This window comes from Xenopus laevis, chromosome 1S (assembly GCF_017654675.1).
Source record: "Xenopus laevis strain J_2021 chromosome 1S, Xenopus_laevis_v10.1, whole genome shotgun sequence".
Lineage (NCBI taxonomy): Eukaryota > Metazoa > Chordata > Amphibia > Anura > Pipidae > Xenopus > Xenopus laevis.
The window spans coordinates 175,885,680-175,901,163 of NC_054372.1; the positions used below are offsets into that span (position 1 = coordinate 175,885,680).

The 15,484-nt window shown below is 36.5% G+C and overlaps 1 protein-coding gene and 1 long non-coding RNA gene across 6 annotated transcripts in view; one reads left to right on the forward strand and one right to left on the reverse strand.

The window, feature by feature from the left end:
* The window catches only part of LOC108707283 (erbin-like), a 133,056-nt gene that overhangs the window by 31,550 nt on the left and 86,022 nt on the right, over positions 1 to 15,484 (reverse strand). For 4 of the 5 annotated variants that reach the window (XM_041580539.1, XM_041580540.1, XM_041580538.1 and 1 more), the window contains exons 7-16: positions 12,371 to 12,460; positions 8,795 to 8,851; positions 7,353 to 7,416; positions 6,915 to 6,989; positions 6,534 to 6,678; positions 4,392 to 4,464; positions 2,726 to 2,855; positions 1,788 to 1,903; positions 885 to 954; positions 279 to 378 (exon numbers count right to left, since the gene is read on the reverse strand). In XM_041580539.1, the coding sequence (XP_041436473.1) occupies positions 279 to 378; positions 885 to 954; positions 1,788 to 1,903; positions 2,726 to 2,855; positions 4,392 to 4,464; positions 6,534 to 6,678; positions 6,915 to 6,989; positions 7,353 to 7,416; positions 8,795 to 8,851; positions 12,371 to 12,460 (920 nt within the window). The remainder of the gene's footprint in view (positions 1 to 278; positions 379 to 884; positions 955 to 1,787; positions 1,904 to 2,725; positions 2,856 to 4,391; positions 4,465 to 6,533; positions 6,679 to 6,914; positions 6,990 to 7,352; positions 7,417 to 8,794; positions 8,852 to 12,370; positions 12,461 to 15,484) is intronic. The other variant, XM_018244474.2, reaches the window with a different exon arrangement.
* LOC121399517 lies at positions 10,428 to 11,342 on the forward strand. Its single transcript, XR_005965110.1, has 2 exons — positions 10,428 to 10,931; positions 11,199 to 11,342. It is a non-coding gene; the product is annotated as an uncharacterized LOC121399517 (long non-coding RNA).

A 15,484-nucleotide genomic window follows, 5' to 3' on the forward strand; every position in this document is an offset into this window, starting at 1 on the left:
AATGGATTTCAGTGCAGAATTCTGCTGGAGTAGCACTATTAACTGATGCGTTTTGAAAAAAACGTGTTTCCTGATGACAGGATCCCTTTAAGGTGTAAAGTAATAGATGCCATTTTCCCATCTTGCTTTGATAAAAGTATTTTACTGTTAAATGGAACAGATGTAATTAAACGTTTATGACCTTAGAAACAGTCGACTAAAGACTAGAACAATTTTGCTTTCTCAGTTCCTCTTGTATACCTTCACCTGACAAATATATAGTAGTGTATTATCCATACCATCCTCTGTTCTTGGCTGCTGAGGGAACATATAGTTCGTAAGAACAACTTTCTGGGTGTCTTGATCGGTTTCTTTCTGGAGTGGTATGAGCGGTTTAGACTATAAAGAATAAAACAATGTTAAAAATGAAACACTCCAGAGTTCATTATCTATAAACATTTTGGTTTTTTTACACTCTAAAGCAACAATTGCACCTATCAAAGAAACAGCACTATGTTTAAAAACGAGTCCTGTAGGTAAAATAAGAGTAATAATAAATAAGAGTAATGTGTGAATAATTACTTTTTTCTATACACACACATACAAAAAATAATGACATTTCAAATAGTTTGTGCTTCTGTTTATAGCCATAAAGCCCTGGTATAAGCATATAGCCATAAAGCCCTGGTATAAGCATATAGCCATAAAGCCCTGGTATAAGCATATAGCCATAAAGCCCTGGTATAAGCATATAGCCATAAAGCCCTGGTATAAGCATATAGCCATAAAGCCCTGGTATAAGCATATAGCCATAAAGCCCTGGTATAAGCATATAGCCATAAGCCCTGGTAAAAACCACAAATTTCATATGCTGCTTGAGAATAAGAAAGTTCAGTGTCCCGCACCTGATTATCTGACAGCCACATAGCAGTGAGCTGCTGAAGCCTTGTGAAGCTAAAGGGCAAATTCTTCAATCTATAAAAGAAAAAAAAACAAAGATTTGTTTTCCCAGAGTCAGAAGAAGAGTGGGTGGTGCATCAGTCATACAATACAACATTTTCTCTGTGGGTTTAGAATTGAATTACACATTATAACCTCAGTGGAATCCCTTTCAGATTTCTCTAGCAATAGAGAGGGCGGACTTGGCTGCTTTGTGAATGGCACTTTTATTTCCTCGGGGTAAAATATTTGGGTACTGACCAAGTCATAAATGTTAAGATAAGGAACAGTAACAAAACAAATAACACACACGTCACCACAATTTTAAGGGCGAGTTAAGTTATAGTACAGTGTAAATCAGTGCTGCTTACGTAAAAACGTTTACTATTATTTAATACTGAGACCCAAGCGTATGTTCCCTATTGAAATAGACTTGAACGGACTACAAGCCAACGTAAATCCTACAACACACAAGTGAAAAGGTGTGGTTTGTTTTGTTTCAAAAATGTATTTAAAAACAGTGTTATTAATGTGGCCAAAGAAGAAGAATGAGATTCAATTAAAGAGAGAACAGACAAAACAATATGGCAGCAATAAAGTGTCATATAAAACACACTGCTATAGCCTCATCTAACTATAGCTCCAACCTACACAGATTTTGAAACACTCTAGTGTTAAAATAAGGCCATAACGCTGACCCCTCATAACGTGTAAACAGAAAAGAAAAAAAAAAAAAAAAAATATATATATATATATATATATATATATATATATATATATATATATATATATATATATATATATATATATATATATATATATATATATACACACACACACACATTTTTTAAATTATTTGTTCAACTAACCTGTTGTCACTTAGATTAATGACCTTGAGTTTTTGCATATCACCCATTTCCTCAGGCAGACATTCTAGCTTGTTGGAATGAAGGAATAAAACCGTAGCACTCTTCCAGTTTCCGATCTGAAGAACATAATAGGTTAACATGTAAAAAGGGCAATATAAGAATTTCATGACCTTGCTGACTAGGGATGGGCGAATTTTTTCGCCTTGTTTCGCCGAAAAAATGAAGCCCATAGACTTGTATGGCTTTGTGCGTTAAAATAAAAAGACGCGCGTCAAAAAAATGTCACCGTGCAAAAATTTTTTTGCCGCCCATAGACTTTAATGAGCGTCGGCGACGTTTCGCCAGCGGCGAATTTTTGACGAAGCGAAACGGGTAAAATTCGCCCATCCCTACTGCTGACTAATCCCATTAATGTGTAAACATTCACATATAGTCTGAAACTGTCACATTTTATGGTCACAGGAATTTCTACGACATTTGACATCCAGTTCCTATTCGACAGTAAAAAGACACTGGATGCTGCCACAGAAATTACATAGACTGACACTTCATAAGGGAAATTACACGTTTTCATGCTACTTTTCACTAGGCACTTTTTTTCATCTTCATGAGGTAACAGAATACAGTACATCTGTAACTTGGTCTTCCTGCGATGAAATGTCAAATTAAAGCTAGGTTCTATGGAAGAACATTTATCTGAGTCCTTATTCCTCTAGACCAGTGATCCCCAACCAGTAGCTCGTGAGTAACATGTTGCTCTCCAACCCCTTGGATGTTGCTCCCAGTGGCCTTAAAGTAGGAGCTTATTTTTGTATTCCAGGCAAGTTTTTGTTGTATAAAAACTACGGATGCGGATCTTATAGTGTATGGCCACCTTTATTCGGTGAAATCTCAGTAACAGGACCATTGCATTTGTGCCTGTAAATCATTTCACTTACCTCAGCAGGGAGCTGCGTTAAGAAGTTGTGGTCAGCAGCAAAAGTCCGGATTTGGGTCAAGTGTCCAATTGAGGAAGGTAAGGCTTCAATTTCATTGAAACTGCAATCCAGATCTTCAATGGCTGTAAGACTAAAGGGAACATATATTTTTATTATAAAACAGTAACACTTACTGTAAGTCCCATCAAAGCAAACAGTATACAGTGCAGAAATGGGAGTTCTTTCACCAACCAATCAAATTATTTTTAGATCGGTATTTCTGCCCACCCCGAATTTAGGTATTTTATTTACTACTAAGTTATACAACCTATTTATAAATTGAGTTTCTCTCTCATTTACATCTGACAATTATAAGTAGCACATGCACAACTATGCTGAAGCCAGGAACTTTAAGTAGTAAAATAATATCTCCAAAAGTGCCCTTTAAATTTCCCCTGATTCACTGCGAGTGCTACAGGCAAATTTATAAACACAACTTTCTATATACCTGCTTAACATCTCATCCTAAATCCAAAGTATTGATATAAAGTTGGCCTTCCCATGACAGCGTTCCTGGGAAAATTTCATCGGCAGTTGTATAGGATTTTACTTAAATTTCCCAACCTGCAAGAGCATGGTGCTGCCCCTTGGCAGTAAATATCAAAATTTGGCAGTAAGAATGACTGTTTTAAGGTTCCATCAACTACAGTAAGGGACAGTCGCTTTAAAGGAGACCTAAACCCTTGAAATTAATATAGCTAAAAAATGCCATGTTTTATATACTGAACTTATTGCACCAGCCTACAGTTTCAGCTTGTCAATAGCAGCAATGATCCAGGACTTCAAACTTGTCACAGGGGGTCACCATCTTGGAAAGTGTCTGTGACACTCACATGCTCAGTGGGCTCTGAGCAGCTGTTGAGAAGCTAAGCTTAGGGGTCGTCACTAATTATCCAGCAGAAAATGAGGTTGGTCTGTAATATAAGATGATGCTACAGGGCTGATTATTAAATTCTGATGCTAATTGCACTGGTTTCTGTGCTGCCATGTAGTAATTATCTGTATTAATTACTAATCAGCCTTATATTGTAACATTTCTATTCTGTGTACTGTATATTGTGAGTGGGTCCCTAAGCTCAGTAAGTGACAGCAGCACAGAGCATGTGCAGTGAATCAGCAGAAAAGAAGATGGGGAGCTACTGGGGCATCTTTGGAGACACAGAGCTTTACTGCTAAAGGGCTGTGGTTGCCTTGGGCTGGTACAGAAGCACAAAACATCATGTACAATATTTCTAGCTACTTCTCTCCTTATCCATTAACCAATTACAGTAATAAAAAAACGCTTGGATATGGCCACTATTGGGATGGACAGAATTTACAGAATGATCACTAAATTGTAATTTTAGGGTAAGGCCACACTGGGCGTTCTGGGGAGATTTGGTCCCTGGCGACAAATTGCCTCGTCTTTGCAGCGACCAATCTCCCCAAAACGCCTTCCCTCACTCTGCGCCGGCTAAAATGAAAAAAAAAAAAACGCCGGCGCTAATCACACGCGGCGATTCGTTTTCTGAAACAGACGACTTTGGGAAAACGAACCGTCACATGTGATTTGTGATGGCGTTTTTTTTTAGTTTTGTATTCTGGCTAATGGTATACAGGATTTAAAACAACAAATACAAACACCTACCCTCCAACAGAGTCTGGTAAGTACATTAATTGGTTTTCATCCATTTTCAGTGTAGTTAATTTCTTAAGTGCTCCTGAAATAAGAAAATAAGCATAGTCAAAAGTGTGAAGCGGGTTACAGGTATACGGATTTTTCCCAATTTTGTTAATATGAAGAACATGGCATAATGAACAAGTTATATATAGCCTACGCGCCAATAAGATTAATGGGTCAACACAAGCTCAGATTTGGGGAGATAGTCGCCCAGTGACAAATCTCCTCTTCTACGGGGCGAATAATCTCCCCAAACTGCCTCCCGCCGGCTAGAATCCAAATCACCGGCGGGATGGCAATTGGTGCACTTCGTTTTCTGAAGTCGCCCGAAGTTGCCTCACGAGGAAACTTTGGTCGACTTCAGAATACGAAGCACTCTAAATGCCATCCCGCCCACGATTTAGATTCTAGCCGGCGTGAGGCAGTTCGGGGAGATTAGGTGCCCAAAGAGGAGCCGATTTATCGCCGGGCAACTATCTCCCCAAATCTGAGTTTGAGACTCTGCCCTAAAAGCTGTAACTGCTGCAGATCTGTTCTTATAATTGTCAAAAGGAAGAGCTTGAGAAAAACAGTTTTATGTAGCAACCAGATATCTCCCATTAGCTCTTCCCTACCAGGAGGTTAACAATGAGCAAAATGAAATGACGGTTTTCAGAAGTTCACAATATGTAAATAATAATAAATAAATTGCTGCAATTTTTATAATTCAAACATTTATGCAGCAAAAGGGCACAGTCTCTGCAGCTGTCATCAATTCAGGTTGGCCAGACAGAGTCGCTACTATCAGAGGCACCAATTCGAGATTAAGGACTTTAGTGTCTGCTAATGATTGATAATGGTTTATGTACATTTTATCTTTTTAAATGCTTTAATAAATATTCTGGGGATTAAGCTGCAGGGCAGTATCGAGGTTTCAGTAAGGGTGGCAGTCGTATTTTAAAAAAAATGTACATATTGGACTTTCTGAAATAAACTGAAAATATATCCTTATAATACACAAAAGCCGTGAATATCTTGTAAATTATATCCTTATAAACGGTGAGTAGTGATGTCATCAGTTATAAACGGTGAGTAGTGATGTAATTTCTGTCACATGACTCACTAAAATTTGTGTATTATAATAAATAAAGTACCCCCAGTTGTAAAATATGAGGATATTAGAAGTTACCTCGGAGTTCCATGACCTGTATAAAAACACTCGGCCTTCGGCCTCGTGTTTTTATATGGTCATGAAACTCCTCGGTAACTTATAATATCCTTATATTTTACAAGAGGGGGTACTTTATTCACTATATAATACACAAGAGCCATGAATATCCTGTAAATTATATCCTTATAAACGGTGAGTTCTGATGTCATCAGTTATAAAGGGTGAGTTCTGATGTCATTTCTGTCACATGACTCACTGAAACTTGTGTATTATAATAAATAAAGTACCCCCAGTTGCAAAATATGAGGATATTAGAAGTTACCTCGGAGTTCCATGACCTGTATCAAAACACTCGACCTTTGGCCTTGTATTTTTATATGTCATGAAACTCCTCTGTAACTTGTAATATCCTTATATTTTACAAGAGGGGGTACTTTATTCACTATATAATACACAAGAGCCATGAATATCCTGTAAATTATATTACAGGATATTATCTGATGTCATCAGTTATAAATGGTGAGTTCTGATGTCATTTCTGTCACATGACTCATTGTCACACGTGCCTTAGGCCTCGTGTGTTTATATGGTCATGAAACTCCTCGGTACCTTATAATATCCTTATATTTTACAAGAGGGGGTACTTTATTCACTATATTATGAACAGGTTTCGTTTTACTTTATTTCTCAATTGTTAAAGATTATTATTCTCTTTAAGGCATATGGGGGATTTTTTTGGTGTTTTGTGTCCACACTTTATTAGCATGGCAGGCAGAATCAAAACATTTAAACTTTTCCCATATTCAGTGGCAATGGACTGAAATCATTCGTGCAGGTGTGTTGCACGTTATATTAAAGAACAGACTTTACCCCTTGAGCAGTTGTCTTCTTAACAAAAAACGTTTGGTTAATTAGCTAATTACTGAAAATGTATGTGCATTATATAACAAGATACCAACCAATAGATTCTGGCAGCTGCTGTATTGCATTACTGGACAATAAGAGGTCCTGTAAACTTTCACACCCAGAGATTCCATCCTCCACCATTTCTATATTATTCTTTGAAACGTCCAGGTATGTCAGTTGTTTCAGACTGCCAAGTAACTGAGGTCAAGAAAACAAGTCCATTAGACAAATGTTTTTCATACACACACACATTTATGTATATACTATATATATATATATATATATATATATATATATATATATATATATATATATATATATATATATATATATATATATATATATATATATATATATATATATATATATATATATATATATATATATATATATATATATATATATATATAGTTAGTTGCATATGCAATGCATACCCCTGGAATATATGTCAATTTATTGCCATCCATCCAAAATTCCTTCAGACCACTCAGTTGTTCAAGTACTTCAGGCTGGAAGAAAAATATATACCGGTATATATATATATATGACCATGAGATAGTGTAAGAATGACACGATATGTAAATCATTTTATACTTTGACAAATTGCATCAGGCATTCTATAGTTATATTAGGAATCCTAAATACAACAGGTATTCTACAGTTACATTAGGAATTCTATTAATTTGTGAATTCAGAAAGTAAACACAGAGGGCAGTAGAATAATGCACATGCTTTTTATAAGTGTACTTAGAACTACAGACAAATCAGTTTGTAGTCATAACTTAGTAGTATACCAGTTTATTACTTGGATAACTTCGTAGTACACAGTTCACTTTTAATAGATTAATGATAGAATTTTTTGCAAAACTTACCACTTCTGTGAATTCGTTACTTCCCAGATCCAGCCTCTCGAGCTGAGTAAGCCTATTCATGGTTCTGAAAGAGGAAGATACCAATAAGTTATTTTCAAGTCCTTTTTTGCAGAATAAACTTGTGTTGCATTTCTTGATCAGTCTTGCATTCTCTTCCATACGGCTTTTCTGCATTATTTATTCTTTTTTGGAGCTTCCTTTCCTCCACAACTACGGTACTTTTCCCCCTGCTGACAGTAGTATTATTCTATTTGTTTCACTACCTCTGTTCATACTTCCATGTTTTGCTCTGGTTCCCTATGCCCTTTATTTACAAGTTCTTTCTTTCACGTTCCCTCTCCCTATCTTTTTTATAAATTCTTTCCTACTCAATACACACTTTTCCACTGTATCCACCTGGGAAACTAAAACAATCAATCTAAATATATTTTAATCAGATAATATCCTAATACAGCTAGCTACATGTTGTAGTGATTTTTCTCACCCTGCCAGTGGGATGAATAAGTAGATTAAAAGTGGAGCAGTGGAGCAACAGACAGGTGCATGTCATCTCCATTCCAGATCAATCTGCCACCTACACATGTTCACATGTACACATCAGCCAAACAGATTTTTTATATCAAATGGAATTGTCGTCTAATTCTAAATTACAAAAGCTTGAAATTATTTTTTTCCAAAAGCTACACATGAATTTGCGGCAGCGCAAGCTGTTAATGGCACTTTTATAGCAGGTTTTCTTATAAACCTTAAACAAGGACTTAGCCATTTCCCTCTATTGAGCACAATTCGCCTTGAGATGTGATAGTGGCTTTGTAATGTTTTCATAAATATTGCTACTAGCTGTAATTTTGCAATAATGTAATAAAAAAATAAGGTGGTTCTAAATATTATGCTGCACAATCAACACCTGCCATACTTGATGTAATTGTTTGCTAATATTTAAATCACAAGACTAACAAAATGTCATCACTGTGTCTCTACAAACTCATGCCGTATCCCAGTCTTCTAATATTCTGTAATTTAAAAAAAACAAGTACCTTCTCACGACTCCCTCCCCCACACACACACAAATTAAGGGACAGTTAAACTTTAACTCCATGGCCAACTTGTGTCTCCATGAAGACTTGCAATATTACATTTATAGCTGCATTATTGTATACAGTTTTGCTATTATTAGGGATGCACCAAATCCACTATTTTGGATTCAGCCGAACCCCCGAATCCTTCGTGAAAGATTCGGCCAAATACCGAACCAAATCCTAATTTGCATATGCAAATTAGGGGTGGGAAGAGGAACCATTTTTACTTCCTTGTTTTGTGTCACACAATTTCCCTTTCTGTACATAATTTTTTATATGCACATTTGGATTCGGATCGGCTTGGCAGAAGGATTCGGCGATTCCGAATCATGATGAAAAAGGCCTAATCCCTTTGGTACTTACTTTGGTAACATTTTTAGCTGGTTTTCTCTAAGCTCCAGAATCTGAAGTTTTGTTAACCTAAGTAAAAAATAAACAAAGTTACCATTTATAAAGAAACTGTCCTACATAAGTAACATCCCCAACCAGTGGCTCATGAGCAACATATTGCTATTACACCCCTTGGATGTTACTCCCAGTGGTCTCAAAGAAGATAATCATTTTCCAATTCCAGGCTTGGAGGCAAGTTTTGGTTGTATAAAATCCAGGTGTACTGCCAAACAGAGCCTCCTATAGGCTGACAGTCCATTTAAGGGCTACCAAATAACCAATCAGAGCCCTTATTTGGCACCCCCAGGATTTTGCTCCTCAAATCTTTTTACATTTGAAAGTGGACCATGAAAAAAAAAAAAAAGGTTGTGGAACCGTGCTCTGGCACACATATGTAGCCTCCTTAAAGTGCATTATACAGAACAATATCACATTCTGAATGTAAGTTCTGTATGGCTTTTCTTGTTGGCAAATTCTAAATGTTTCAAAAGAATATAGTAAGGGGCCTATTTTTGTCCGAGTTCTTTAGGGGACAACTTGAATTAGAGAGGAAGAAAAACAATTTTTCAAGATTTATTATGCTCCATAGGCTAAAAATCTAAATCCAAAAATGTTCTAGCTAAAACCTGTCTAAATCATGTAAAAGTCAGTGGGGCTCATTTATAAACACTGGGCAAATTTGCAGCTGGGCAGTAACCTATAGAAACCAATCAGTAAGTGCCTTTTTTCAGCCAGCTGCAGGTTGAGCAATGAAAGCAGACCTCTGATTGGTTGCCATGGGTTACTGCCCAGGTGCAAATTTGCCCAGTGTTTATAAATGACCCCCAATGACAGATGTCCCTTTTAGCAGCTTGAGGATGTGTCTTGCCTTCATGATATTCAAGGTTTTCGGGCTGTTTTTTGTTCAATAATCCAAAAAAGCTGTGTTTTTCTGGCAGCAAACCAAGAAGTTGCATGGTTTGATTTGCCACCCGATTTTGTTGCGACATTTTTTTCCCCACAAGCTTTTTTTGGATTTATTGGTAAATTAAGGGCATTCTGGCTTGCAAGTTTGGTCATTTCACACACACGGGAAAATAAGTATTGAACACATCAACCATTTCTGGATTTATTTGTTTTGTGTTTTTTGTTTGTGTGGATTACTTGGGTTGTTACCGACATCTGGGGGCAGATGCATCAAGGGTCGAATATTGAGGGTTAATTAACCCTCGGTATTCGACTGGGGAATAAAAATCCTTCGACTTCGAATATCGAAGTCAAAGGATTTTGCGCAAATACCTCGATCGAACGATTCGAAGGATTTTAATCCAACGATCGAAGGATTATCCTTCGACCAAAAAAAGTTAGGCAAGCCTATGGGGATGGATCCAAATGGTTGGTATAAAACCAGAATGTGTTATATTTAGCAAATATATAATATATTTACGCCAAATTCAGGTGTATAAGCCAATTTGTGTGTCAAGAGGAGGTAAACTGTGAATGGAATTATTCAGTAGTTGTGGAACAAATCCAGGGCAGCAACTTGTCTGCAAAGTTCTTTATTGGGATAATGAGTTACACAACATGTTTCGGGCCCACGCCCTTTATCAAGTGTAAAAAGGAATTCCATTATAAAAGGACCTTGTATAAATCATCCCATTACAGGTGAGGTAATCAAACTAAAGTCATACGCCACATGTAAAACCAGCCACGTAATTTATGCTCTGAAATGTCCCTGCGGGAAAATGTACGTAGGGAAGACAATAAGGTCTGTCAGTACTAGGATAAAAGAGCATAAAGGCAATATACGCAATTTTAAAAATGACACCTATACTGACACTCCTGTAGCCAGACATTTTGATACTGTAAAACATAATGTATGTCAGCTAAAGTGGATAGTGTTAGAGACAGTAGCAAAACCCAGTAGAGGAGGTGATCATAACTTGATACTATTGCAGAGGGAGGCCAGATGGATGAAGCGCTTGGATAGTGCTTATCCGAAAGGGTTAAATGAGCAGTGCAATTTATCATGTTTTCTTTAATAGTAATGGCTTGTCGTCCTTTGTTCCCAGGAATTATAACTAGATTCCAAGTTGTAATGACATGGAACTCCTGCTGCATTTACATATGGGTGAGTCCATTCAATCAGGAGTCTTTATATATATATATCGTTTATTTTTGAATTGGTAACTATAATATTGCAACCTTGTTGCTAAGAAAGATAATATATACATAGAAGCCAGTGATAGGAAATAATTACAGAATGTCTTAGAATAGCAACATACGTTGCGAGATTAGAAGGTACTGTTAAATTGATATAATAGAAGTGCTAAATTGATACAACATAAAGATTTCAAGTGAATTGGATAGGCTAATGGCAATTTCCTTGTTTTTACAGGTCTTTTACAGGTTAGGCGGATTGAGCAGTAACCTGGTTTTAACATTATGTTTCAGTGGGATTTCAACATGTATTATATGAAATAATGTGTGTCACTTTTAATAGCTAGATGAATTGGGTCACAATAAGTTTTTACAATATTTATTAGAGATCATAATTTTACACTTTGTGAGAGGCTTTTATAAATTTGTAAAATCTCTATTATGCACTTTAAGATGTATATCACTGATAGTTAATGAAAAAAGTTTTATCTATGATGAACTGTGTGTAGCCATATGGGAGTTATAATTGCACAATGCATTTTAAGATGTATATCACTAAATAGTTAATGAAAAAGTTTTATCCATGATGAACTGTGTGCAGCCATATGGGAGTTATAGTTGCACAATGCACTTTAAGATGTATATCACTAAATAGTTAATGAAAAAGTTTTATCCATGATGAACTGTGTGCAGCCATATGGGAGTTATAGTTGCACAATGCACTTTAAGATGTATAACACTAAATAGTTAATGGAAAACTTTTACCCATACTGCACTGCTGGTAGTCACATGAGATTATAAATGATTGTTTTTGGTTGTTCCTTTTTACACTTGATAAAGGGCGTGGGCCCGAAACATGTTGTGTAACTCATTATCCCAATAAAGAACTTTGCAGACAAGTTGCTGCCCTGGATTTGTTCCACAACTACTGAATGCATTGAACTATTGGGTATTACACACAGAATACCTGTGGAAGAAGCCAACAAAGAAATTCGGTGAGCTTGCTCTGAATACTATATGTGAATGGAATTAGCCAAGACACAAGGGAAATGTCACACAAAAAAACAGTTTGAAAGTTACATAAATGAAGTTACATGTATAAGCATATCGGCCCTTTTTTCCCTGTTACCCCTTCTTGGTGTAAAGTTGAACAATGAAAAGTTTTCTTCTTTAAACCTGTATTTTTAAACACTGCTGGTACTCCAATCACTTAAAACTCAACTGTATACATTTTAGTAAAGGTCTTTTTTGATTTCTCAAATTTAGAAACTGTAATTTTACCAATATATTTTTCACAAAAATGAAAATGTTGTTAGGACACAAACAGCACAGTAGAGAGAACAGAAGCTACAATGCAAATATCCGTTTATGTACAGCAGCAGATAAGGTAAATATATGACATACTCTTACCTGCCAAAATTTGCTGGCAAGAAGTCAAGGAAAGCATCATTTAGGTATAACTGAGTAAGGTTCAACAGCTGGGAAAATCCATCTGGAAGTCTACAGAGAGAAAGGAAGAAAATGAGTAGGAAGATACAGTAGTAGCAAATGAGGAAATGTTTTGGTACACACTAGCTCTAATGAGGATTAACTAATAGATTCCTAATTATATTGGCAACGTTATTAATAGCAGTAATAAATCTGTCACATCAAGCAACTCTAGATAATTAACACAGAAGTGCTTCGTGGTCCATCAAAACAGTTTAATCAATGAGCTTCCCTTGCAGACGCGTCCAAGTCAAATCAGGATAATACAGGGAACACAAAGAAATATGGCCACGATTTGATCTTCCTTTTAGCTGAGCTTAACAATCAAGGGTGGAAAAACCATTGGTTGGAAGATTGCTCCTAATCCCAGACACATATATGGGACTACTAAATGACACGGGTATTTCAATTTTCATTTTGTAACTGAATTCTGCAGATGTGACCCATTGACCACATGGCAGAATATTGGAAATTTTGGATTCTCTTTCCTACACATTCCCTGTGGGAGTGAAGCAGATGAAGTAACAACGTCAGTGAATTCATGGCTGCTCCTCCAGCTGCAAACACAGAGGCATTCAGAGGCAGTAAATGAATGAGAGCAATCTATTGTATCTATTTACATGTTTAACCTGCTACCTTAGATAAAGGTATATTTAGGATCAGGCCAGGGCACACAGGCAGATTTGGGGAGATTAGTAGCCCGGCGACAAATCTCCTTTTCTTCGGGGCTACTAATCTACCTAAACTGCCTCCCCGCCCGCTAAAATGTAAATCGCCAGCAGGATGGCACTCGGAGCATTTCTTTTTCCGAAGTCGCCTGAACTTTCCTCGTGAGGCAACTTTGAGCAACTTCGGAAAACGAATCGCTCCGAGTGCCATCCGGCTGGCGATTTACATTTTAGCCAGTGGGTGGGTGGGTGTGGGTGTGGTCCATTTTCCGGAAACCCGTTATCCAGAAAGTTCCGAATTACGGGATGGCTGTCTCCCATACACGCCATTATAATGATAATAATTTTAAATTTAAAAAGTGATTTCCTCTCTTTTCTCTGTAATAATAAAACAGTAGCTTGTACTTGATCCAAACTGAGATTTAATTCATCCTTATTGAAAGCAAAACAAGCCTATTGGGTTTATTTAATGTTTAAACGATTTTTAGTAGATTTAAAACACAGAGATTTAAATTACAGAAAGATCCCTTATCCGGAAAACCCCAGGTCCCGAGCATTCTGGATATTGGGTCCCATACCTGTGTGTGTGTGCGTGTGTATATATATATATATATATATATATATATATATATATATATATATATATATATATATATATATATATATATATATATATATATATATATATATATATATATATATATATCTCCCAAAGAGGCCATGCACTCACACAGGTCTTATTGAAAAAAGAAAATGGTGTTTATTCAGCAAAGACCACCAGCTGTAACGATATCATAACTATAACTCTAAGCATGTGATATTGTTACAGCTGGTGGTTTTCCCGCCAGCGACTGTTTAAAAGACATGGTTTCAATTGTATTTGGCACTTTGAGAAAGGCTGAGGAGTCAGCCGAAACGTCAGTCTGTTGCTAAATAAATGATGTTTATTTTTTAAGACCTGTGAAGTTCTGATCTTCTTTGCAAGTATATATATATATATATAATATATATATATATATATATATATATATATATATATATATATATATATATATATATATTTATATATTTATTAAAATTTCAACTGTTGTATTTCCTCTCTGCCATAAAGCTATTTTTGTCAGAAAGTAAAATAGAAAACCACATCCTCAAACTAATGTAAAAAGCAGTACATTAAGGGCTCTTACTGACGAGCGTTTTTACCTGCGCTCCCCTGCGTTCCGTTTTTCTGCATTCAGAAGCAGGGGGCACAGGAATAGACGCATTACGTTTTTTCCAACGGGGCTGTACTCATACAGGCGCGTGTAGGCGCCGAACGCAGGTTGAGACGCAACATGCTGCATTTTTCCTGCGTTCGGTGCCTACACGAGCCTGTATGAGTACAGCCCCATTGGAAAAAACTTAATGGGTCTATTCCTGCGCTCCCCTGCGGCTGAACGCAGAAAAACGGAACGCAGGGGAGCGCAGGTAAGAGCCCTAACAGTTATGCACAAGTTAAATTAATTTCAGTAGCAGCATGCCTGTAAAATAACCACAGCCTATAGACAATTTGTTAATGGTTTTTCAGGTGGCTCAAAATTAACCCACACGGGGATATACTAAGAAAAATAAATTAATAAAACAATTCTACAGACTATGCAATGGATCTGGCAGAAGCAATTCTGTTTCCTTTTTCAGTATCCAAATGAGCAAATTGTAAAATATATTGATTTTGACATAAATAAACAAAAGAGGACACATATGATATAAAGTAAATGGAGGATTAAACTCCAACAACCTTTCATCAGCTGCCTTTAACTAGAATGTTATAAAAAAAAATCATCAAGCATTAAGTTCCTAATCGTTCCTTGGTGGCTTTGGTTAATTCATTAGCCCTGTCAATCTAACACTCCTCTTTGGTCAGGCTTCTCTGATTACTCATCTGAGATTAACTGTAGGGGCTTTATCAATATTTTATTACTATTGCTCTCAAGTGCCCAGTACTTTCTTTACAAGAGATTTTAATATTAAAGAGGTTGTAAATCATTTGTAAAACTTTGGATTATTTGGATAAAATGGAGTCTATGGGAGACGGCCTTTCCGTAATTCTGAGCTCTCTGGATAACGGGTTTCCGGATAACAGACCCCATACCTGTATTATTATTATTACTAGCAATAGCCTCAGTGAATTAAATTATGTTCCACTAATAGCTCACCTCACTCCACAGAGATGCTGTAAGGGTCTCAATGCTAAAGCAGCCCAAAGCAATATGAGACATGTCCCCCACTTTATCCTCATTTAATATAAAATTATAGCTAATGCTTCATATACACAAGGAAATATATTGTATTCAGCCTTTTACCAGGATTCTAGCTATTTGTCTAACAG